At 41.1% G+C, this 26,701-nt stretch overlaps 1 protein-coding gene across 1 annotated transcript in view; it reads left to right on the top strand.

The window, feature by feature from the left end:
* The window catches only part of ush2a (Usher syndrome 2A (autosomal recessive, mild)), a 189,576-nt gene that overhangs the window by 78,784 nt on the left and 84,091 nt on the right, over positions 1-26,701 (top strand). Inside the window, exons 38-51 of the mRNA XM_053420875.1 lie at positions 106-181; positions 556-641; positions 1,710-1,869; positions 5,602-5,764; positions 5,841-5,988; positions 9,038-9,195; positions 10,161-10,308; positions 11,984-12,139; positions 13,896-14,043; positions 15,397-15,539; positions 23,580-24,271; positions 25,391-25,560; positions 25,652-25,818; positions 25,941-26,029. Coding sequence (XP_053276850.1) covers positions 106-181; positions 556-641; positions 1,710-1,869; positions 5,602-5,764; positions 5,841-5,988; positions 9,038-9,195; positions 10,161-10,308; positions 11,984-12,139; positions 13,896-14,043; positions 15,397-15,539; positions 23,580-24,271; positions 25,391-25,560; positions 25,652-25,818; positions 25,941-26,029 — 2,504 coding nt within the window. The remainder of the gene's footprint in view (positions 1-105; positions 182-555; positions 642-1,709; positions 1,870-5,601; positions 5,765-5,840; positions 5,989-9,037; positions 9,196-10,160; positions 10,309-11,983; positions 12,140-13,895; positions 14,044-15,396; positions 15,540-23,579; positions 24,272-25,390; positions 25,561-25,651; positions 25,819-25,940; positions 26,030-26,701) is intronic.

Below are 26,701 nucleotides of genomic sequence, written 5' to 3' on the forward strand. Positions count from 1 at the left end.
AAATAATGATCTAATGCAATGATGTATCACGTTTTTCTATTTCCATGTATAAACTACTATAGTTCGTGTGGCTGAATCTCTATAAACAAATATTTTTGATTGCAGTTCCAGATGTTGTGTCCCCTCCAGCTGCTGTCTCATCCCCCTCAGCTCTCTATGTGACCTGGGACCGTCCAGCAAGGTAATACACATTCTCACCTGCTGTCTGTTGTAATTTGCTACATAAGTTAACACAACCCTGATATTTAGATATATTAGTTATTAGCCTTCAGTAATGAACAACATGATATTTTATATTTATCTTCTGACCTGCTGCTACAATAGAGAATGAAAGACAGCAGTGGGGATATTTATTCTAGTCAACAGTTAATAACAGAATGAATATAATATTATATAATAGGGACTTTTGTGTTTGTCTTTATTTAGCATACTTGTGTTTTCCCCCTGAATAAACATGCCCTAATTTAACACAACACAGATTTTACATCAGAATCCTATGGGTTAAATATAACATCATAATATTACCCTCACTCAATTTTTTTGTTTCAATGATAGGCCCAACGGAGGAATCACAGAGTACCTCCTCTATCACAACAACCAAATTGTCTACAGGGGGAACGACAGACAACACAACATCACTGGTAAAAAGGAGGGAGCACGTTTTTGTGTGTGTGTGTGTCTCTGTGTGCGTGTGCAGTGTACAGCATAGCGGTGACTGGAGGGATGGGGCCTCAGTGGAAAGAGAAGGGGAAGAGTTAAGAAAAGCAAAATGGCGTGAGGGATTAGCATTTGAAAGAGGAAAGAGCATCTCGGTCCTTACCGAGGGAATTGCACTTTGAAAAAGAGAGCTAAACACACACACACACACACACACACACACACACACACACACACACACACACACACACACACACACACACACACACACACACATCCACGCAGACGAATACGAAGCAGCGGAGAAACAAAGCCCACTAAACATTAGCACAGATGCATACAAACCATTTGCTTTGAAAGCTTTCACTAAAGAGAGTTAAAGAAGGTATGAAACACATGTCACACCAGTGAGACAACAATTCTGCACGAAGCTGCAAATAGATACACACACACACCCACACACTATACAGGGCTGTACATGGATTCAGATACACAGGAGAGGCATCCTATATGACGTTTTATATGCGCTGAATAGATTACCACTCATTTTGATTTTACAGACCCACACACATTGTTAGAAATCAGACTGCCCAACAGCGTATATGTGTGTCTTTGTAAGTTAATGAAGGCTTGAGAGCACATATCATCCATGCTGGGTTAATAATGCTGAGTGTCTGATGTTCACGGTGATTGGAAGGATTATGGATGTAGTAATTATACGGTATGTGCAAGAGGAGATCGGGTTACAGAAAAGTGAGCCTGCTACAGTGGGACAGATGGAGAACACTTTTCCGACAGTGACAAGTGACTGCAAGAGACACAACCAACAAGAAAGTGCACTGAAGGCTAAGGGGGGAGTATGCATGTAAAAAAAAAGAGAGAGGTTTCAGCAGTGAGGGTCGTGTAAATGTGAAATCACCTCAACAACAAGAAGGTGTGAATGAAACGTAAGGTAGTGATATCATTCCAGTGTTGTTGTTTTTTATATCAATCTGAACAATCGTTGTGTATTTTTTATTGCTGTCTTTGTGTATGTGTGTTTTCCGTCTCAGGTCTTGGTGTCTTCTCCACTCATGTCTTTCTACTGAGTGCATGCACTTCAGCGGGCTGCACCAACAGTTCACAAGTCACATTGGTGACCTCACAGCTTCCTCCTGGGCCTCTCCACGCACCTAATCTCACCCTGCTCGACTCCAGGACTGTTCTGGTGGAGTAAGTGCACTGCACGTACACACGCTCGCACGCAACTCATCAGTATGTAATTGTGTCTGGTCCATACAGAGTGGTCAGGGAAACATATGCACACATGTAGGGTTTATAAAGCTGTGAGAAACAATAAATATCCATTCATGCCGTCTCATTGCTGAACACAGATCCGTCTCGGTCTGCTTTTCTCTTCAGTGGAGTGACTTAGTTGTTTTGTCCATTTCCATATGTTTTTCTTATTGATGCAACAGTTTTTTTTACCTCAGCCAGGAATGAAAAGGTTTTTTGCACAATGTGGAAATGTCGTCACATGACTGTTGCATTTCCATTTCATGTTTATTCCTCTGTATTGGCATAGAAATGACTTGGTGGGCCCCCGGTAGCTCAACCGGTATCGTGGGCCCCCCTACAGCGGGTTTGGTTCGGATCCGGTTTTTCGCTGCTTTCTCCTCTCTATCCCCATTCCACGCTTACTCTCCTGTCAACAAAGGCAAAATGTTGAAAATATATCAACAACCATAAAAAAGAAGACTCAGTTGCCAGAGTCATTACTTCTTCTGGTTGTTCATCAATCCGCCCCACTCTTGTGAAAGCAAATATCTTAGAAATGAGAATTCTTAAAATTTGTCGTTGTGATCAATGCTCAAGGTCACTATGACCTCACAAAACCTGTTTTTGGCCATAGGTTAAGACTTCATATGATTTATGTGATAAAATGCTCCCAATTCCTTTCATTTAATCCTTTGAAAGTTATGGATGTAAACTACAATCTGACTGGTTGGCTAAGGGCGGTACAACCAGTAAGTCTAGTTTAAGCACAAATTGAAAGTGCACATAAAAACCAACACACCTACTGTGGGATTTATAAGAATTTACTCGTAAATGAGAAAAAAATCCCAGAAAATTAAATTGTAACAATAAAAATACCTTTAAGTATTTTCCAGCTTTTTCTTTATGTTGAGCAGGAATAACGGACAGAAAGACAGGCAGAGATAACATGTGACATTCAGCAGTTGTGTTTACCATGCATAATATTTTCCTGCACTTGACCTTTCACCCGCAAAGGGTGAGGACGGACGAGAGGACGGATCGCTGCACTTTTTTTCTATCAGTGTGTGTGTGTGTATGAAGGAGTCAATCTGCGTAAAAGCCATTACTGTCCTGACTGTCACTTCAGTCGTACTCGCCACAGGAGGGCACAGTGCCACACACACACACACACACATGCACACACAGAAAGATAAACACACTTGAACAACGTACAGAGGGTGAGTGAGAGGATGGAGGAGGAGTAAACTGAAGGTACTCAGTGTCTGAGAGGGTGAGGGTGAGTTTGTGTGGTAAAGATGCTTTGATTGCGTTGGACGAGCAGTGTGTATCGACACAGACACACTGCTCGTATAGTACATATTCTTTCTCATTTACAGCAAAGGCATCAAACTGTTCCCTTATCCTAGAATAGTTTATCCTCTCATTAATGTGTTCTGTATATTTACAAAGAAAGAAAGATGTACGACATTTAATTAACAATGCTCCACACATGTCATTTTGAGCCTGACCTCACAACATGTGGAATATCAGGCCTCTTGTGCAACAACAAAAAAAGAAGAAGCACAATAAAGTTTTGGACATCCTGAAATCCACAGTTATCTCTTTTATTTTCTCAACACCATATGGACACCATATGACTCCTCATGTCTTTCCTCCCACAAACGTCTTTGTATACTGATGTTAACATACTCAAATTAAAACTAAGACTCAACATTAATGCAGTATCCATTATTCTATTGCAATTTTATTTCCTTGAAACTCAAGCTTGAAGAACAAAAAGACAATGTGCAACTGTCCAACTACCTACAGTCTGTACTATATATTCTTTCCAGGTGTGGGCAGGCTGTGAATTGCCTTGTTAGCACAGTGAGGTTGAGAGATCACACTTGGTCAATATTGAGAAAGACAGAGAGATGCAAACAACTTTAACAACTTTAGAAAAAAAACTGTGTTTTGCAGGAAAGAACATGTACAAAATATTTTCAAAAGACCGTGAGACAGGGAGTGTTTGTGTTGCGTGAGGGTGAAAGACTGTGAGAAAGGTTGTAGTCGACTACAGGACGTGAACAAAGCATCAGCAGATTTACTCCCTGCCCTCACCTCACAGCACCAACTGATACAACTGCACTGACACAGCTAAAAAAATACACAAGTACACACATGTCAAACATCTGCACAGTCGGATATACATCTATCTATCTGCAACAATCTCAGTCATTTCGCAGTTTTCTTTAATTTTGTTCAATTTCCGATACTTCATTTCAGCTTTACTAATTATTTGATGGCAACAATGCTGATTTTTCTATGAGTGAAAGTAAAGCAGGAATGATGGGACATTTTTTGATTTGATAAATTGTCATGCAAAATGTCTAACCAGTTCATCTGAAGAGCATTTTTTTAAATTGAACCTGGTGAGAAAGCAGCCATAACGGTATTTTTCATATCACACCAGAAGTATTCTAAAACCATTACCACAGTGAATTATGACACAGATTATTACAACTCCCCTTTGATTTAGTTTTTCAAAAGTGGACATACATCACGCTGCCAATCGACATCGTATAAATCTTATAATAGATGTGATATATTAGCCACAGTGGCTAATTGTGTGCTAACACACACTCATCAGTCATTCAAAAACTGTTTTTTAATGGGAGGAAACAAGAAAGGAATCCATCACTTTTTAAAATGGCCTCCCCCTGCTACCTCGCCAGGAGGGTTGTGTGTCTCCCTGGGATTCGTAAGAATTGCGGGACTTTTTGTGAGAATGTTTTGTTGCTGTTTTATTTATATATTATTAATGTGGTGTGTTGCTCAGGAAAATTAGGATGAAGTCAAAGTCAAGTGTCAACTTTTACAGGGCTGCATTTTACAAAGTTAGGGTGAAATTAACTTTAGAACTGAACTTGAATTAAATGTTCTCATGACTACACACATTTTTTCATAGCTCGAATGTATCAAATATCAACAGGATGTCTTTCATTTTGTTGATCAAGTCATGTTTAGCATCTCCTACTGTCCCTCAGAAGAGAGAAAAACAACAGCACAATTATAGTTAGGCATTAAAGAATTTTGTTCTTTTCTTTTACTTCACAGTTTAGTATATATGCAGCCAAGATAATGCCCCTGTTGCCCTCTCTGTTACATATTGTAATGATACTCTGCATGTTTCTATTTTTAAACACTGTCTCCTGTCCTCCTCTACCTCTCTCTCTCTCAGTTGGGGATGACCTTCCTGCTCTAAATATAGAAAAGGAGACACCTCTATCTTACAAAGGAAACTGTGTGTGTGTGTTGTATAAGAACCCTTAGCTCAGCACTGTTTTTCCATCTAAAGGAAATACATTGATGAAGTCAAACACACGTGAGCACACTTGCACATAAATACAGAAAACAGGGATCTGTTTCTGTGATTGGACTGAACGACCACCAAGGAAGCTTACAGACACAATTTTATTTTCTCTCTAACAATATTATTGTGATCCTTGAGTTATACTAATGTTTTGGTAAAATATATAATGCACCTTCCATGTACACACAGACAGATAAAAGATGAAACAACACCAGCCTTTTACAGTAAAGATGTTCGACAAAAAATGTTTGACAAAACAATACATTTATGTTCTGTTAGTAATTGTTCAGTATGTTGTGTTTTTCATCACGGCTGATTCCGCTCTGCCTCTCCAGGTGGTCCCGGCCCTCTCAGCTCAATGGGATTTTGGAGTTCTATTCCATCTTCCTGTCACATGATGGCGGACAATCTGTACTGGCCTATAACAGCACAGAACTTTTTCAAGACCACACAATTCGCAACCTGATCCCTGGGACAACCTACACCATCACAGTGGCTGTAAGTTCCCTGCACATCATCATTCTTATTTGCATCATCAGCTCCGTCCATGTATTCTTGTATATGTTTGTTTCAGGCCTGCACAGGAGGGGGGTGCACCCTGAGCCCTCCCAGCCAGGCTCAGACTGAGGAGAGCACGCCGGAGAATGTTCCTGCTCCGCTGGTCACCCCTTTGTCCCCGTATGCACTCAACATCAGCTGGACACCTCCTAACACTCCAAATGGTGAGAGGACAAACACTTAGAGAGAACCCACAGACACATAACCTAAAGGATTCACATAACCAAAAGGATTACAATTTTCATTTATCAGTTTCATATAACAAATTATAATCAGAGCTAAATTCAAACAAAGCTTTTGGTGATCCATGCAACAATGTTTTTAAAAATAGATTTTATTTGATAGAGGGAATGAAGTGGAATCTTGTGAAAGAGAAGTGTGTAGAGAAGCGCTGACAAATATCATAATTATTAGGATAGCTTGATATACACACATGTATATATATATTAAACAGTAGAACAGTAGAAAACAGTAGCAATTAATTCAAGGTGGTGGTATTTAGTGGTATCCTGGTCAGACCTGACAGATATGAAGATCTGTACATGGATTGGGGGTCCCCTTTATGTGACTATGACACAGGAGCAGAGCATTTCCTCTTGTATGAGGGAAATCAGATGTAGGAGCGAGAGATAAAGATAAAACAGGGAGTCCGAGAGAGGGGGAGGCAACGGCAGGGTAAGAGAACATACCGTCAGAGAGCGGGACTGGCGGAGACGAGGAGAGGGCAGTGCTTCACCAGGCTCCTTTAAGTGGATGAAAAGTGCTCCCTTTTGACTGAAAAGAGAACTGCAGGCTGGAAGTACATGGAATCATTGACTGCTGCTCACTCTCAGTCGTCTCTGTTCTTCTCATCTTCATCTTATTTACTCGCAGCCAATTAAAAGCCATCGCACAGGGCTGGGCCGAGGGGTATTTCATGTATGTTAGATGTAAATATGGAATATGGCTGTTGACTTGGATCTGTTGAAATTAAAACAAAAGTAGAACTGTTTAGTGTGTGCAGATTTTTCAGCATGAAGAGAAAAAAAGTTGTCAAATTCCATGCATTAATAAACTACACTCTAAATAAATCAGAAAACATTTTCTAAAAGTAGGGATATCATTTTCTACAGTAAAAGGCCACAGCTTGCTTGCTTCATCACATTGTTTCAAATTCAACATCTGTTTCACTCATTATTTGAATGTATTTCACTAATAAATCGAGCATCCAAGAATGTTGTCGAATAGCTTGCTTTAACACTAATGAAGATATTTTATTTAAATATAAAATCAGACATCAGTAATCAGTCTGTCAAAAATATCCATCCATAGTATATGAAAAGTATATGAAAATAAATGAAAACTCTGAATTATGAGGTATTGTTACTTTCCACATACATCGAGGAACCAGATGATGCTCCTTGTGTCTCAATAAAACAAAAACACAGAGGCCAATACATTTTCAAGTAACTAAACGATTCAAGACCTAAAACATGTGTTAGAGGAGAGTGTGTTTTTCATAAACGAAAAATACATACATGACTTATCAACAACTATGCAGACAAATGATCCATCGAGTGATGAAAACCATCTGAGGATTTCCTACCCCATTTCCCTCACACGTGCAATGGACTACCACATATTATCAAATGTTACTGCCAGGCTCGTTAAAGTATGTGTAATTCCATAATGCGCGTGTGTGTAATGTGAATCGTGTGTGTTTTACGCTTAATGCCACATGAGTGCATTTCGCACCATAAACCCTGTGATGTGTGTGCATATTAGCCTGGATAAATTACTTAAAGCTTTTCTCATCTGATGACGGAAATTTATAACAAGGGAGACACTTAATCATGATTACCCGATTATCTCACGGTTAAAAAGCTTTAATTTTTCCTTAAAAAGGAAGAAGGTCTCAGTGCCTTTTTTTTTCATTTACTCTTTTTTTCTTTTCATAAATGGACGGCAACAATTTCGATAGTGATGGGTTTCAGAGGAGTGAGACTCTGTGTTATTCTCTCTCTCTCTCTCTCTCTCTCTTGCCCCCCTTCTCCCCAATTCCGCAGGGATTTGTGGGGGATAATCCTCTCGGGGATTAGGTCGGGGCAACACGCAGACAAAGAGGGGAAATAAGCCTGTTATGCATTCGCTGCTTCATTTCCCAACCTGTCTTTATTACAACCTATACTGATATGGGCTTATTCGCACACACAAGCACATACAGACATCCACTCACACACATGCATGCACACACACACACACACACTCTCACACGCATGTGATTGACCACATTAAGAGCTTCCCCAGATGTAGTTGGCGTCAGAGGGGTTTTTGTGTCTTCATTTCCCTGATAGGTGTGTGTATCTGTATTGAGCAATAATAAAACCCACACATGATTATAGCAGAATAGACTCTTAGCTCTTAGCACTGATCTTTTGAGCCCTCTGTATGCATTTTTATTAAGGAAAAGCACATTTGGCACCGTACTGTTTCATTTTTTCACTAGGTAGAAGCTATGCAATATAATTAATGTTTGTGTGCGTGTGTAGACATTTGTGAGTTCCCATTGTAGAATGGGTGTAAATTTGTATGCATGTGTGAAGTGTCCAATCGGTGTGGATGAGTTTGTGTGTGCGCGTGTGCACATAGGGTACGACTGTCCTTCTGAGGCCCTTTATCCTTGTAATTCTTATTGTTACATTTGGCGTTCTGGTGCTGATTTCATCAGTGGATCACACAAGGACACATTGACTGGCAGATCTGGTTCCACAAAGTCAGTTTACATTTGTTTTGAAATCAAGTACCTAGACAGCAATCAAACATAGCAAAGCTCACTCTCTAAAGTCTGGAAACAGTCTGTTAAGGTGGTTCAATTACTGCAGATCACTTTATCGTCTCAGAAAGAAACGATGCAACCAGCATCACTGAAGGCCGAACAAACAGGCCTTTCCTAACCTTCGAGCTTAGTGTGCACTGATCTAGTTTTAAGACGGTAATAAATTAATCTCATTGGTAATGTGTACATGAAGATAATTACATGCAGGACATAGTTACCTTAATAATCGTCATTTAAAACAATAAACACTAAAACCTGCTTACATTCACTTAGGTAAGCTCCTGTCATTAATAACTCAGCTAAGACATCTGGCTTAATGTGCATTAACAGTTTGTTCTTATCCTTTTATTTTTATTCTGTATCAAATGCATGTAACTATCACACATTTCTTTTGACAGGCATTATAACCAGCTACGGAGTCTGGCTGGATGGAGTTCTCATTCTAAACTCCAGTTCCTCTCAGAGGCTGTTCGTGGTGGAGGGTCTCTCTCCATGGAGCCGACACTTGCTCAGGCTGCAGGCTTGTACGGCTCGGGGCTGCGGCAAAGGACCAATGGTCAGTGAATTGCTCATTACTGAATCCAGTAATCTATGATTAATTAAAATGAACTGCAAGAACAGGTAAGCATGTGTGAGTGCCTGCTCAAAAAACACAAGTGTATTTATATGGCGTGTGTGTGTGTGTGTGTGTGTGGGTCACCGGGCGTCATAAAGGTGATCGATTCTCTCAGCTCAATAACGAGGGGTGGTGTGACGACAGTGACATTTGGTAGGAAATGCCACTCCATGCTCAACGCCGTCTCTGACGACAGGCCATATTTTGGGGCATTTTTCCAATACAGAAGCCATATTTAGTCAAATGCCGCAGGATCGGCTGACGCAGCAGAATAGGATGAGAGAGAGGTGTGGAGGTGGATGGGGGGGAAGAGCAGGATGAAGAGGGAGAGATGGCAGGATGGATCGGGAAAAGAAGAAAGGAGTCAGAGAGGGAGGGAGTGTAGGGATAAAAGTGAAAGGATGAGGACGGAGTAAATGGTCAGAGCAAAGCGGAGAGATGAGGTGGAAAGTGGGGATGTGAAGAAGGGCAGCGGAGGAGAATATAACAGGAGCAAATGAGACTGAAGAAGAGATGGTGGAAAGAGAGCAATTAGGGGATTTAGGGAAAGATGAGAGGAATGTGTCAGGAGGGAGAGAGAGACAGAGAGAGAAAGAGAATAAAAAGATAAATGAGGAAAGAAAAGCAGACGCAAATATAATGCTGGACAAATGTGTAATGTTTCATTTCAAATCGGTAATCAGTTCAAATAATATACTTTCACAACACAAGTAATTCACTCAGTGATGCAATGACCCCCATCAAGTGGAGGATTTTATTATGTTTTATAATTTCACTTGGATGGATTAGTCTGAAAAGAGAGAGTAAAATACTGTTTATAGTTTGGGTATGAACGTACACTATGTCTTTTCCTCTGTGCATCCACTCTCTATCTTGTGTGGCCTTTCTTGTGTTCTCTACATCAGGTGGAGGTTCGTACATTAGAGGTTGCCCCACAAGGCCCCATACTGCTGGAACTGACCAATCAGAGCTCCCGATCAATCAGAGCCCGCTGGACAGCCCCTCCTCGACCTAATGGGAACCTCAGCTACACATTGTACTACAAAAGCATAGGTACCACACACACAGACACCACATGAACATCAAAACTAAACGAAAAATGTACGGAAATATCAATGTCACACTTTTCTACTCATGACCGTGACACATGTGATTGTCCTCCCTTTAAAGAATGCCATTAACTCACCTTTGAAAACCTGGACCTGAATGTATGAAGTTTGAGCAACACTTAACGGACACCAATTAAAAGCCATTGTGGATAATTGACATTTTATCTTTGATGTTTAGATATTATTTTCTATAGGCATATGTACGTTTATAGAATTAATATTTTGTTGTATTCATAGTGGGTTTTAAAATTTAGATCACAATCAACATGTCCCACCACAACCAGGTATGAGAACAAAACAGTAGATGTGCAGTCCATTATAATACCACTCCCATAACAACCTCAGTTTTACACAAAGTAGAATTTTCCTTTTTCTGACTCTTTCAACAAAAACTAAACAATTATTAGCTTGATAGATGAATTAATGGCCAAGGTGCTGTAGTGGATTACATCAGATTGTTCAGGTTGAAAAGACCAGTGAGTATGATACAGTTTTCAATGTTGCTTTCCCTCTGAGTGAAATTAATATCATCACCAGTTCCCAGACTGTCAAATGGACTTTCTGATTCAAAAGTTTCTTAGAACAGTATAACAAGGATAAATCAACACACGTGTGCACACACTTCATCGACTGAGGCCTGAATATGCAAAGTCAGGCAGGAAATGGGGCAGTGAATTAAGTTGAATCAAAAACCAAAAAATCACAGCGTGATGTAGAGAAAAAGTTTTTTTGATATTCACAGTGACTTGATAGAGAAGATGTATAGAAGTGTAGAACAAAAGAAGATGGGAGGAAGAACAGAGACAAATAGCAGCAACACAAAAGTAGAGAAAGCAGAGATGAGATGCTCGTATTTACATGGATGTATTAGAAAGGGTTTCAGGTAAAAACAACAAGAGACACGAAGAACTACAGAACAGATGAGTAGAGGTGGACATGGAAGAAGAAAAGGTGGAAGAAGAAAATTGAACAGGATGAGAAACGGGAGATCACACTCATCCTTTAACTGCTGCATATTCACAAGTCTGTCTATCTCTCACACTCTGCCACACACACACACACACACACACACACACACACACACACACACACACACTGTCACACACACACACACACACACACAGTCAGAGACTTTGATCTGCACCTCACAGAGGAAAAGAGATTAAAATGAGTGGAGAGAAGAGGTGTCGAAGAAAGAGAGAGGTGGTGTCTCGCTCTAGTTACCCATAACCCCTTGTTTCTTTGATACGCACTGCCTTCATCAATTCACACAGAGCTGATGTTTGTGTGCGTGTGTGTCCATCTAAATATTCTGGATCGGCTTACATAGTGTAATTTTCAGATCCTTTTTCTTTGACTATCCTTGCATAACCTCAACATGGAGGCCTCTCTTCTTTGATCACTCTCAGTTAATCTCAGTCTTCCTCTCTCTTGAAGTCTCACTCAATCCTCCTGCTTTCTCCCTCTCCTGCTCTGGTATCTTTTATGATCGCTTTTCTGCCATCGCTGTGATGACTCTTATAAATAAATGTGTCATCAGAAGTACCACTGTTTTTCCTTCTCACTGGATTTATAAAGTTCTCCTTGTCCGTGTTTGTGTGACTCTCTCCGTCTCTTAGATGGTGACGGTACGTTGGATGGAAGTACAGCAGTCGGCAGCTGGTTGTCTGTGACTGACCTCCAGCCTTACACCAACTACAGCTTCTGGATCAGAGGGTGTAACACCCAGGGTTGTGTTGAGAGTCTAACCCTCAGTGCTACTACACCTCCAGCAGGTACGCACACCCAGAACTTAAACAGACACAGTAAAGGTTTTCCTCCAATTAGCAGGGTTCATGTTTCCAGAGTATGTACATAGCTATCATAGAAATCAATGGTACAGGTCTGTAGCCCTATTTGTTTCTACACAGTGACTTTTCGAAATCACTTGTGAGTCGGCCAGATCTTGAGTTTCCTTTTGGATCTGCACTTCACTGCACACACTCAGTTATCAGTCCTATAAAGTGCCTGATTCATTTTTTCATCAAGATACATCAATTGGTTAAAATGTCAATAAACTCAAAATAATGGCGATGTTAAAGAAGGAGTTGAAAAGATTCCTGCAGCTGCCCGTTCATACAGGTGTCGAAATGTCGAAACTGATCAGAGCAGATAATCACAACCAGGCAGTAAAAACACACATTTGGCCACTAAAGCTAATGTTAACAAAAGTGTTAAAACACACACATGCACACACACACCTCACCACACCCATGTCTTAGTAAAAGAACAACAAAAGAACAGACTTTGGAAAGTTCTGCTGTTCAAGTTCAAAACAAAGGCATGAGAAAGTATAAATTTTAAATACCAGACGTTTCCTCTCTTTCTATCTCTCTTTCTACCTTTGTGCCTCTGGCATCTCTTTAGACTTCTTTAAGGCAAACTGTCTTGATGCGTCCTTGTTCTGTGAAAGAACAGAGAGAAGAGTGGCGAGCAAGAGACAGAGGAGCAGAGGAGGAGGAGAGCAGTGAGAGAGAAGTGAACATAAAAGTGCATAGTTTAAAACGATTAGTGACACCTCTGATATTGTACCTGCTAACACAGCGTGAGGGAGACACAGGCTCACCAACAGTGTGTGCCTGCGATGCATGAGTTTTATGTGTGCGTGTGTGTGTGTGCCCGCGTTTGTGTGTCAGAGAGGCGGAAATCAATGTGTGTTGCAAGAATTTCTCACACACAAACATTTGATACGTTCTCTCTGAAACACACACGCTCAGCGAATGACCTACTGATCTACAGTAAAGTCTCTTTTATTGAAAAGTAGAAACGAGGGAGTCTATCAAAAAGATGTATTAATTAAAATGAAAATGGTATTTATCCTAGTGGTCAAATAATATATCAAATCTGTTTTAGTTTTTAAAATGTGCTTTTATGTCTCCGCGCAGACGACAGTCAGTGGCCGGAGAGCTTTTTCAGGTTGTCTGTCCGTCCCGTTCTTGGGAACATATCTCAGGAACGCATTGAGGGAAGTTCTTCAAACATGTTTTTTGGGCTCTCTAACGTGATATCTCAAGTCTGCCTTTGTCACTTGGACTCGTCTATTAACTGATGAGATTACAGAGGGCAATGGTCACTGTGATCTCATGAGTCTGGAAAAAAATGTATCTTAAGTGAAACTTTGCTGGTTGGCAAAGGCGTACACTAGTAAGGGATTACTTATTTTTACATCTATAATCAGAATCAATTTTGTGTATGAAAGCCAAAAAGGAGTATGAATATGATATAGATACAAATTTGACGGTTGAATTAAAGTGAGAGAGGGAATTCAAAGATCATCAAGGCACGTTCTCGCTCTTTATTCCTGTTTCTCTCTTTCTGCAACCCTCTTTTCTTTTTATACTCCAGTAGAAGCTATTCCTAGATAAAGGACAAGTCTTTATTATGCAACTGCAAAACAATATAAAATTGTCATACATTATGTAATATGTATATATCCATTGTTGTAATTTTCTTCCAAACTTTCATCTCTTCACCTCTCTTCTCTCCTCACAGCCCCAGATGGGTTGTTACCTCCGAGGTTGACACATGCAGCTACAGACAGTCTGAATGTATCCTGGTCCCCTCCTGCCCACTCCAACGCACCTGGCCCGCTCCACTACAGCCTGCAAATGAGGACATCCCCACAGAGGCCTGTGATAAGGTGAGAACGAGACCATTGAATGCGCAAACACACAAACACACACAAACACACACTAAACCAGTGGACAAGTTGGCACGAAGGTCTCCACGGTGGCCTGAGACAGAGACATGTGATGAGCAATAAGACAATGACAGACATGCACAACAGTCTCAGATACCTATCATGTATATTTTCACCTATAAATGTGAACATACACATATGCATCTGCCGGTAGATACAAAGGGCCCCATTATACAGCACAGCTGAACATGTCACATCAATATGACAGACCATCAGGAAAACAGGGAGTGAATGAGCCGGAGAGACGGAGTAAGAGTCAAAAAGACAAAAAAAAATCGGAGACAGGGCCGAGGGAGATGGAAAAAATGTGATAGAATAAAAAGAGAGAGAGGGTGTGCATCTGATATGTATTCATTACATGCTTCCTGACAACAAATTGCAATTTAATCCAAGAAGAGGAGGCTCTCATTCTGTGGTAATAAATAAATGACTAGCTACATGTATTATATATCAGACAGCCATGCCCTCCTCCTCCTCTGCTATGGAAATCTCATTGTTCCCTGATTTATTCATTCATTCATCCCTTCTATCTATCCGATGCTAAATGGTCAACGGTCCCTCATTTATGACAATATTCTTTTACCTTGTCCTGGATTCCTTTGTACGATTATACGATATGGGATCAGGTGTGACATGAGGTTACGATAAAAAGATATGAAAATATTGTCAAGATATTCACTGTGTAGTGATCCTACAAAAGGTTTCTTATGACACTTTCAAAGCCACAATAAGCTAAATAAGATGAATTTAGAAAGAAATTTACTATCATTACTACTATTAGGATTAATATGAAAGAACCACGTTCTAACAACTGTTCTGTACAGGTAACCTTTTATCACTGAACGCTTAAATACTTGTGGTTGTTCAGATCTTTGTTCTCCTGATTTTCTCTTTTATCACATCTCACCAAAATTCCAACACTATTTATCCTGGAACAGTCATTGCATAAATGCTAAACAGCTATTTTTGTTTTAAAGGTGTAAAGACTCACTTTTGAGTTTCCTTTTAATACAAAACTTCCCCCAAATGTATATAGAATAGCCATATGTACTATACTGTAGAACAGTATACTGTACACTCTAAAGACGGACGAATTGACGACTACCAAGAGTCAAAGCCAATTATCTTGATTGCCCCCCCCCCCCCCAGCTTTACACTGAAATACACAGATAGTCTCTAGATATCCATTTGTAAAATAAATCATATTTCTTATCCCTTTCTGACCACCTTTTTTAACCAGATCCCAATGTGTGCCAGTAATGTCATTCATGTTTTGTGTCCATCTGCTCTTAGGCTTGTGGAAAACGCAACAGACACCTATTCCTATCATGTAAAGGGTCTGTTGCCGTTCACACAGTACCTGTTCCGAGTGGTGGTTTCACACACACACGGCCAGACAGCCGGCCCCTGGGCAACCCTACACACCGCAGAGGACAGTAAGTACACATAAAGCACTCACACACACACACACACACACACACACACAGGTAAAATGCACATGTAAAAACTGAACATAATTATTACTCACAGATACATGTGTTAACACCGCAGCTCCGGACGATGCAAAAACAGCATCACCAAGGAAAAACAGTAATTAATTATCCTATCGATCATGAACAAACGTGTTATTTTCTGTTGTCAGTGCTGCTGTTCTTCTGCAGACGACCTGTTGGCAGTGGGTGTTTTCATATTGAGTTGTGCTGCCCGGGCGCTCATGTCAGCAGTCCAGCCGAGTTTTGCAAGTGACTGGCTGGCAGGTGTCTGGCAGCAGCTGGTTGCTAGTTGGCCTCTGCCATCAGTTGGCTGTCAGTGCTGCTGAGTCAAAGTTAAACTCAAGGAGTCGGACAAATCTGCTGATGGTACGTGATGATCTAAACAATAGATTCAAACATTAAACATATGGCCTGTGGTGGGGAAAACAGTGCCTCTGTCCAAAACTTTTCAATTCCTGAAAGTCACCACGGTTTTATTTTATACGGATTAATTTCTTGATGCTCATGGAGGTGATCAATGTGACCGAGACAATAAGGAAGAGAGGCAGGGACAGACGATATTAAAAGTGAGGACGGCTGGTGGAAACATGGGCACAAGCAACACCGAGTGAAATGGTGACAGAGATTAGCATACTGTAAGGTGTGTGTGTCTGTGTGTGAGTGACCTAGCCAGTGTCATTGTGGGCTAATTGCTGTAATAGAATCATATTAGCCACTAGAACAGCCTCCTCAGTGCAAAGTTATAAATTAATTAGCACCACGCTATTATCACATACATTATCATTAAGCAGCTGAGATTTGCATACACTGGATACATCCGCATGTACACACACAGAGATGTGTACGTACACATGTATGCGCGGCGTACGTATAAATACACATTCACATGAGCACAAGTGCGGGTACACACACACACACACACACACACACACACACACACACACACACACACACACACACACACACACACACACACACACACACATCCGCATTTAGGATGCATTAAATTATGGCCCTGTGCTTTTCTCTTTGCTATGCAGAATTGAATTCCCTCTAGCAATTGAGCACCCGCAACACACTTGAAAGACACACACACACACTCTTTTAAACAGAGTGAGCTTTTTCTTTCAGATCGCCCTGTACGCAACACGTAAAGCTAATATATCTCTCTCGCGCTCTCTCTCTCTCTCTCTTTCTCTTTCTCTCTCTTTCTGTCTCTTTCTCTCTCTCTCTCTCTCTCTCTTTCTCTTTCTCTCTCTTTCTGTCTATTTCTCTCTCTCTCTGTGTGGACTGTAATAGATGTGTCCATTCGATCAAAGTCTGCCCCATCGTTCAAACCACCATAGCTCTCTTTCCCCTCCAACTCTCTCTGACTCACACACACAGTGAGAACATGTGTCATGCACACACACCACCTTGTCCTCCTTATCAATCACACACCACCTTATGCTCACAAACACAGTAATGAAGCTTCATGCAGACAAGCTCCCACCCATAAGCACAGGGAGACAATGTAAGAAGAAAAAAAGAAACACACTGAAACAAGACCCAGCATCATTTGACTAATGCTCTATTAAATCCTAAAAGGACAAGAAGCTAGGATGATACTTAACATGCACCATACTGACACAGAGTTCATACAGCCATGGATAGAATAAATATAATATTGTTCATGTGCTGTTCACAGTTCATGTTCATAAGGACTTCAAATAATCACAAATAATTGAATATCTAATTTCACAGTTGAAATGCAGCACCCAATCATGGACAAATATTATTGTTTAAACATGAAAATTTCCAATCATTATGAAGTATGCATTAAAAAATAATTTACCATAATAATAGAATACATGATAGCTATGGGATCTTGCACTAAGTAGGGATTTAAACCCATGATGGGAGGAAGACTAATGTAGCCCGATCGGATTGTCCCAACACGGATGTGTAATTTGTCAGCATAAACCCGTCCTCTTGTAATTTTGGCAGTGACGGGAAAAGGCTGCATTTTCCCCCTAATCTCTTTTTCTGCATTTTCCAAAAAGAAATGATAACCAACGCTGATAGTTGTGATATAATAGTTGTTAGATTAGTTTAGGAAAGATTCATATGTAAAAACTATCGACATATGTGCAAAAACTCTGAAACTGGCACAAAATAAAATAAACAATCTTATTTATTAACTCAATCAAACATGTTTTACACATGCTCAAGTGACATGTAGATCTCGATGTACATGCTCATTTTTTATAGTGTTGTGCTCCTTTCGATTTTACTGCAGGATTTGTTCTCTTTTATTACTTTACACCACTTCTTTGGTCTTGATGTTTCTCATACCTCTCTCCTTCTCCCTCCTTCTTTCTCTTCTCTTCTTCATTCCTGGATTTTTTAAATTTGAACACAGAATGGCTGTCACCCCTCTATTTGACAGATAAGGCTTATGAGTGTTTTGAGTAAGAAGGGAGAGAAAATAAGACAAGAAATGGAGAAAATGGCAAGGAAAGAAAAATGTAGAGAACAAAAAAGGTAAAATGAGGAATTGAGGGGGAAACAAGGAAGAGAAGAAATGAGAGGGCTAATGACAGAACAGAGAAAAAGAGACCCGCTCTTCCTCCTTTCCTTTTTATCATTCCATTAAAGTTTTATATCCATCTTTTTAATGTAATTTGGTGCCTATGAATTCCTGCCGCTAAGGAACAGACAGACAGCTCCTGTGAACATAAACTCTAGTTGTGTTGGACAGCTCCCTTTCCTCTGTCTACTCCCATGTTCACACCAGCTAAGTGATCTAAGGGTGTGTGTGTGTGTGTGTGTGTGTGTGTGTGTGTGTGTGTGTGTGTGTGTGTGTGTGTGTGTGTGTGTGTGTGTGTGTGTGTGTGTGTGTGTGTGTGTGTGTGTGTGTGTGTGTGTGTGTGTGTGTGTGTGTGTGTTTTAGAGTGTTACACAGAGTATGAAGGAATACAGCACTGTTTTGACAAAATGATCTGAGCAGAGCTGTGTGTGTGTGTGTGAAAGAGAGACAGAGAGAGAGCATTGAAAAATGATGTTTAACTAAATTGAAATTAAAGCAGAGTGTGAGAGAGAAGAAGGAAAAGGAAAGAAAGCAGAAAATGGGACAGAAATGAGGTTGGAAGTAATGACAGAACACAAAGAATTCATGTTATTTAATGAATGATTGACTGCATTAATAAATTAATACTTCACCTTATTCCCCAGTATTCTGTTCACTGAGCTCTCCCAGGGAAGCGATGAAGTAAAGTGAGCATAATCCCGTTGTTATTTTTATATCAAGAGATAACTTGAATATAATATGTACATTGATTTATAGTCTTTACCTGAACATGTATCGACTTTAGATACAAAAAAATGTTAAATATAGTGGATAATATGGCTTTTGTTATGTTTTTTATATTTTTTCCTTTGAATATAGTCATAATTTCCCACAGATTTAGATAATTGGATACACCCACAAATTTCCACATTATACTTTAAAAGCCATTTTTTGCTTGGAAACTTATTGTTTGCTGTAATGTGTTGTGCATCAGAAGGTTACCTAGAATTGAATAAACCACTCCAAATAGTCAGCGTCTGAGGAGTATATTGAAACATTTTGAATGATTGACATTTCAAAGGGTATCGTGATGGTCATAGTTACTTAAAGGCTAATGCACATCTCACATACTCATGATGTTATGGATACAAATCAAGTTCATGACCTTGGCCATATATCATCCTCTTTCTCGATGCTTCTCTGGTGTCTTTTGTCGCCGCAATGACATTAAGTAATCCGTAGAAAAAGTAAAGATACCAAATGCAATGTAAATTCTCAGCGTATTGCTTGTCACGTTTTGACACCGTGTCATAAGCATCTTGATAACAGTAAAGCTCAGCGTTTGTCCTCATTATGACTCTTAGGAGCCTCGGTTCACCTTCAAAAGCACCGTCACCCACACACACACACACACACACTCACACTTGCACACACAAGTCCCTGTTCAAGTCTAAAAAATAATACCCTTCCTCTTCTCTTCACATGGCTACACACAGATTTACACACTTAAATATACACTGATGGACCCTGATCTTCCACGCACATACACAAAAATATGCACAGGACGCTGTCTAACATGTATACACCCACAAGTACACATGGATATGCACAAACACACACTCCTTCCTTCCTCCCCCTTTCCCAGCCCTTGTCAGTTGATTGTGTTATTACTATGCTAACCAAATCCTTATAAATGTGATTTAAAGCTTGGCGGCCTTGCACTCCTGTTTGAGCCTTCTGCTACTGTGTTTTACTGGCGCGAGGAGGAGTGAGGGGGGACGGATGAAGGTAGAGCGGGGGGGGGAAAGAGGTTCAAGGCGTCGGGAATAAAGAGTTGGGAGAGGTGAAAGGTAGTGGGAGACATGGGAAAAGATGCACACTTAAAAGAGGGAGGATGAGAGACAGGAAAATAGAAGAGGGATGGATAGATAAGGAGTCAGGAAAGCAGAGAGGAAATCGTTGGTACACGTTCCCTCAACGCTCGTTCCCTCCTGTCCAGAGAGCAGTAAAGCGTCAGTAAAATAAAAAAAAGGAAAAAAAGCATCACCTGCATCTTAAATGAAAATTTCAATTGAAAAACTTAACAGCCCTTCAAATTGCAGAATTTTACACGCGCCAGTAAAGCCTAAATAACACTCAACACTTAGAGGGAGAAAGGGGGGATGGGGGAAGGGAGGAGTGGGGGTTATTTTGGTTGGTTGCTTGGGGCTGGATCAAGGTGACTGGGTTGTGTTTGGCAGTGAAATAATTTGCAGTTTAGGACTTTCTCTCTGTCTAGCGTCTCTGCATGTCTGGTCACCATGTCTTTCTGTTCCAACAACCGACAGGACAAAGGAAGAATATTGTCAAATAGACAGAAGGATGCAGAATGTCTAATTAGTCAAACGTGCAGGCCGACACCCCCACCCTCCGCAAAGATAAATGAGCACGCAGCGAGGCGCGGAGTGCGGCCGGCAGACATACACGGAGACAGACAGGGAGACGGGCTCCTTGGTTATTCGTAGGGTTCAGTGGACCTTTGGTGGTAATTGAATCAGTGTGAGTGCTGAGTAGAGCTAGCATAAAAACCTGTTAACCCAAAAGGTCAACTCTCTGCATTGTTTATTTAGCAGGGAGCCTGCAGAGAGAGGGGGAGAAAGGGAGAGAGAGACCGTGACACAATGCACAAAAAAGAGAGAGCTAGAGGAAAGAAAGAGAGGTGCTGGGGAAGAGGGAAGGAAGGGGTCAGAGAAAAGAAGAAGAGAGAAAGAGGAGGAGGAAAACGGACAGAGGGAATGATGGGTCGGTGGTGGCATCATTTTTGATCTGTAAAGTCAGCCAAGCTTTACATCATCATTTTACATTGCAGTTTATTTGTGTGGGAGATGGAAAAGTGTGTGTGTGTGTGTGTGTGTGTGTGTGTGTGTGTGTGTGTGTGTGTGTGTGTGTGTGTGTGTGTGTGTGTGTGTGTGTGTGTGTGTGTGTGTGTGTGTGTGTGTGTGTGTGTGTGTGTGTGTGTGTGTGTGTGTGTGTGTTACTCCTCTGTCCTATTTTTAATTTGTCCTATACCATTATATCAATTCATCCATATCCTTGTGCACACCTGGTCTCTATCATTTTAAGAAACGGGTCGCCCTGCTTTCCCTCTACAGGAAAACACAGACTATTAAGACATGAAAGACATGCAGGGCATCACAAAAACAATGTCATGCAAAACATTAAGCTCTTTAGTGTCATAATAACACAAAGACACAAACCTTCAGCACAATAATGAAGTGCAGTCGTTTGCCCAATTTAACAAGAAACATGCAATTTGAAATATGTGCCATGCCACACCACTGATTACTGAAGTTATGATTGGATGTCGGTTTAAAATAACTTCTGGCATGATATGAAAGCATCTGTAGCATGTTGAATTTCATCAGTTTTGGATCCCATTGGCTATCGTCTGATGACAAATTAGCCTCTTGGGGCAACGGCCAATATTTTGGGGCTTCCTGTGTAGACAGTGGATATCTGGGCCAAGACTTTGTCTTCTCTTGGCTGTACAGTGTTTACAGTTTGACTGGTTTCTCTTATCACAGGAGTCATGAGTTTTGGCTAATCTCTATTAACAGCTATCTATTCGGTCAATGTGTTCCTCCACTTCTGATCTCAATACGAACTGGTCAAACTAACAGATGCTAGATTTTGTCCCTCGCCTACAGATTCTGCATATTCACATGAAGAGTATGTGTATGGAGATTACAGTATGATATGCAGCATCATTGTATCCCATTAACTCACATTGTGTTGATTTAAATCATGATAAATCACTGCATCACAATAGGGTTGAATCATATCATATCACTGAAGTAGTCGCTTCACATGTATCTTCAATGTTTTGGTCCGTGGGCAGAGTGTGAAGATATCACATCGGCCTCAGTGATGGAGATTCTCATCCCTACTACTAGTAAACTGTTGTCTCATGTGCATGATCACTGACACATATACATACTTACACACTTTATATCTCATAGAGTCATGCACGCGTACTCTCTCTTCCTGTCTCTTCGTTGCACACACACACACGCTCGCCGCCATCTGGGAAAGCCGTTAGCGGTTAGCGGTAGCACTTAGCGACGCAGCACGCTCCCTCAGTCCGCTCAGTCACCTTGATCTGCTTGCCCTTCACACAGCACCATTACTGCTATACTGCATCACCGTTGGTGTGGGTATGTAAGTGTGCGTTGGAAGAAGTGGGTGTCTATGTATACGGACATGCATCTGTGTGTGTGTCCATTACAGAGCAGTACAGTGGGATGTAAATGGCAGAGGAGGCTGGGGGGGGGGGGGGATTACCTTCAAATGAGCTGCCGTGTAGTGAAATATCCCTCTGACTAGTCCTGTGCAGGTTCCTATCTGTGCATGAACATGTGCAAGTCACATGACATGCGTGTGCCTGTGGCCTTCTGATGTTCATCTCTCTTTGCCTGCATACTTCTCTTACTTGTGAAGATCAGTTTGTTTTCTGGACATAAAAAGTTAAGGCATTTACAGGCAATCAAAGTAGTAACAGCCATGAAAACACAGTGGACCCAAGTTTTAATATTATGAGAAAAAAGTTTTGAATTTGTGAGAATGAAGGTCACGTGTCATTTTACAGGGGAAGTATCAGAAGATCAGCCGGTAGCATGTATGAAGTCGAGGAATGTTAAGCATCTTGTTAGGTTATACTATAGTATAGATCTCACAAAAAACAATTACATTTGAATTGGTAATCAAGATTTTGGATCCAGAAGGAGCAAAACTCTGGCGAGCATGGTTTCTCCTTCCTGCCTTTTTCCTATTCAACAATTTTTTCCCCATTTATTTTTATTAATATAATTATGTTTTTACTGTGATAATATTAACACATTCTTCTCATTACTACCTCAGCATTTTTTAGGATTTCAAACAAAACTATATTATCAAAAGTACAGTTTATATTATAGATCTTTTTAATTACTAAAATCCATGGTCACATAAATGTGTGTGTGTACATTGGCCAAAGCCAGCGATGTAATGTTCCCAGCAGCCCAGTGTGGCCGCCACGTCACATCCTGAATTTGGGGCCGAAAAGAGGAGCGGCCTCTCGTTCAAACAGTCACAAGTGCTGCATAAAATCATAAATACAATCTTGGGTTGCTCGGGGACAAATTGAGAAAGAAAGAGCCTTCCTGTGTTAATCCCTTGCATAGGGATGGCAAAATCACTCTTTGTCCTTCTGATGTCATTCTTGATGTTACTTGTCAAATAATTCCTTAGAACAAATCCCCTCACCTCACTTTTTTTATTTCTCATTCTTTTTATAAGCACGCACACACACACACACACACACACACACACACACACACACAAAGAGTCTGTTCATCTTTTGCTTATTTTATCCTCTTCTCCCCGTTTCTTCAACTCTTCATCATCCTCCTCTTCTGCAGGTCCAGGACCAGTCGTCAGCCCAACGGTGTCAGGCTTTCATCCTCGAAGTGTAACGGTTACCTGGGTTCCTCCTTTGCAACCAAATGGCATCATCACCAATTATACCCTCCGTCTTTGGCCCAGCTCTGTCTCTTCTTTAGCTTTCAAACCCAGCTCCATCTCCAGAACAACTGTCAACTCCAGCTTGAGTCCGATATCTGGCCTATTGTCCAGCACTGAGGGTGCAGGTGTCCACTCATTTAAAAGCCTCGGGCCAACATCCAGTCTAACCTCCCCTGACTCAAACCACATCTCCACGTCGACCTTTAACTCAGGCATTAATGGCAGCTCAAGCCCAATCCAAGGCACGAAGCCCAAAATTGTCCCTAAACCCTCCTCTAGCCTGATGCCTGTTCCTGCAGGAGATGGCCATATTAAGTCTTCTTATCTAAGCAATACAAGCCAAGCCACTGAATCCGGTACAACCTATGTGAACCAAAGACCCGGCACCTTACTGCAAAGCCCAGACTACAATGCCACCAACTCTAACACTGAAGGTTTTATAACACAAGACCCCTCCCACAGCCCAATCTCCAGTTCCTTTAGTGGAGTCTCAGATTTAAGCCCATTCCCTTTCTCAGTCACTATTCCAGGGAACACCACCAGCTTCACTTTCCGCGATCTACTGCCATACCACACCTACAGCCTTCAGGTACTTTTCAGTGAAGCTGAGATTATTGTTTTATGATGGCTGGTTGCAGTTGCTGGGGTCGGATTTATAAAGGATTGCGTAGGATTCCTACTAAAAGTGCGTACGCAAAAAAGCCGGAAATGGCGTTGGCCAAAGCTAATTCCGATTTATAAAACCGCGCGTACGCATACCTGAACGTAATGTTCACAGTCCACTTGGAAACATTCGTACGTGGATCTGCCTCCAAATCCGCCCTCCACACGCCCACCGTCAACCATGAATCGACCATTCATGGTTTTATAAATCGGAATTAGCTTTGGCCAACAAACGAACATTAAATGATGCCGCTGACCAATTGGTTTCCACCGTGAGTCCTGACGGAGGCACGGCATCAAGCGATGTGAAGAGGAAGTGAAACTTTCTGACACTGACATCGAGGTGTTCTTTAGTGAGGTGAAGAGCAATTTTATGGAACAGCAAAATAGTGACATTTTTTATGTCACCATAAAAAACAGCATTTTATGGTGACATCACTAATAATTTTCTTTATTAGTGATGTCACTAGATATTATAGAAGATATTAAAAACTATTAATGACTCGGCTCTGTAACTCCACTGTTAAATAGAATATGAACGTAATTTGCTGTAAGTTGTGTTATATATTTTTTACATTAAAAGGCTCGGGTGGAGCAGATATGTCACGCGATCAAAACTAAGATGTTGGTTTTAATGTAAATGATGAAGTGGATCAATAATCTGCTTCAATTCAACACCTCATGTCTGCTTCGCCACTTTCCCGTCTCCAAAACGTTCGTACGCATGGGTCAGAGTTTCCTTAGAAATACGCACATTTTCCCGTCAAGTTCGTTTTTATAAATCCCAACTTTGGCGTGAGAAGTAGCGTACGCACGTTTCAGGGCCCGTTTTGTGCGTACGTAACGGTTATAAATCCGACCCCTGGTCTTTACTAAGCATGGTCTCTAGAGTTTTTCTTGATGTTTGAATAATCAGCTACCATTTTGATCACGAATAATAATCATGGTATTCAACGTGTGGAAAGAAAACTGCTATAATTAAAATGCTGACATTTGAAACACTTATCGTATTGTGATATTATAAAAATAAATCTCTAATATCTAGGTTGAAGCCTGCACCAGTGTGGGTTGTTCAGTGTCTGGGATGTCTCAGCATTTCCGTACCCTCCCAGCTCCTCCTGAAGGAGTTCCTGCACCTCACCTTTATTCTGACACCCCAACCTCTGTTCTCTTGTCCTGGGGTGCACCAGAGCAAAGCAATGGACCACTAGATCGGTGAGAGATGGTCAAATTGATTTCATATTCTTTTAACTGATATTTGAAATCAAATATTTCATGTGTGTCTTGTATCTTGTGTTGGGGTTAGGTGGCTGATTGAGCGTAGGGTCACTGGGACTAAACCAATCTCCACTGTGGGCCAGCTCCCACCAGAGTCTCCTCCTCTCTCCTTCCTGGACTCTTCTTCAGCTCTTAGTCCCTGGACTAGCTACCAGTATCGACTAGTGCTACATAACCAGGCAGGGAACACCACAGGTAAGGCTTTGATAAAGGGATTAAGTGAAATTAAATTCATCTGACCAAGACGGGAGTGATGGAAGTTGTGAAAAGTTGTTTCACAAAAGGATCCTTAACCACAAATGTTTTCATATTTGCAGGACCGTGGGTCAGCACCACTACCAGACCTTCTCGGCCCGCTGGCCTCAATCCACCGAGGCTGAAGGTCTTGGGACCAGAGTCATTTCAAGTGAGGGCTATTTTTTAGATACCTTTTTTACAATTTGACTAAAAACACATTGGCTTTGTGTTGTAGAGCTCATACTAGCCAAGCTTGCCACACTGCTAATTTTATGTTAATTCTAATATCACATATTGAGTTTAAATGATAGAAGGTCTCTGTATCCGTGAATGAGTTTGGGCTTTATGAAGTGTTTAAGTTTCTTTAAACCGAGAAAATACAATGCGACGTCAGTGAGGATCTCTTCAGCCACCCTGGGTTTGACAGAATTGGAGAGTAGAAAAGACAAAGCAATGTCAAACTGATTCTTCTGTCTTTTTCTTTTGGGATTTAATGAGAAAAAAAAACACTCAACTCAAGGTCCCCTTCAGAAAATGGGCGGGGCTGTGACCCTGTCTTAGGCAGCTTCCTTCCTGTCGGCCATTTTGAAGGAGGGGCCAGAATTAAGTTCTTGCGCTGGCTAATCCCACATCAAGCCCCTGAAACAATATTGTATGCATATCTGCACACACCCACACACACACACACACACACACACACACACACACACACACACACACAGGCCTGCACTTATGCTAACTGCAGAAAAATGCTAATGCCTGTCATCATTTAAGAACTGCCCCTGTCATCTCTGCAGCAGCACAGCTTTAGGGGTCACGGGTCCAAGAAGCAAAGTGTTCC

This window comes from Pleuronectes platessa, chromosome 1 (genome assembly GCF_947347685.1).
Source record: "Pleuronectes platessa chromosome 1, fPlePla1.1, whole genome shotgun sequence".
Taxonomy (NCBI): Eukaryota; Metazoa; Chordata; class Actinopteri; order Pleuronectiformes; family Pleuronectidae; genus Pleuronectes; species Pleuronectes platessa.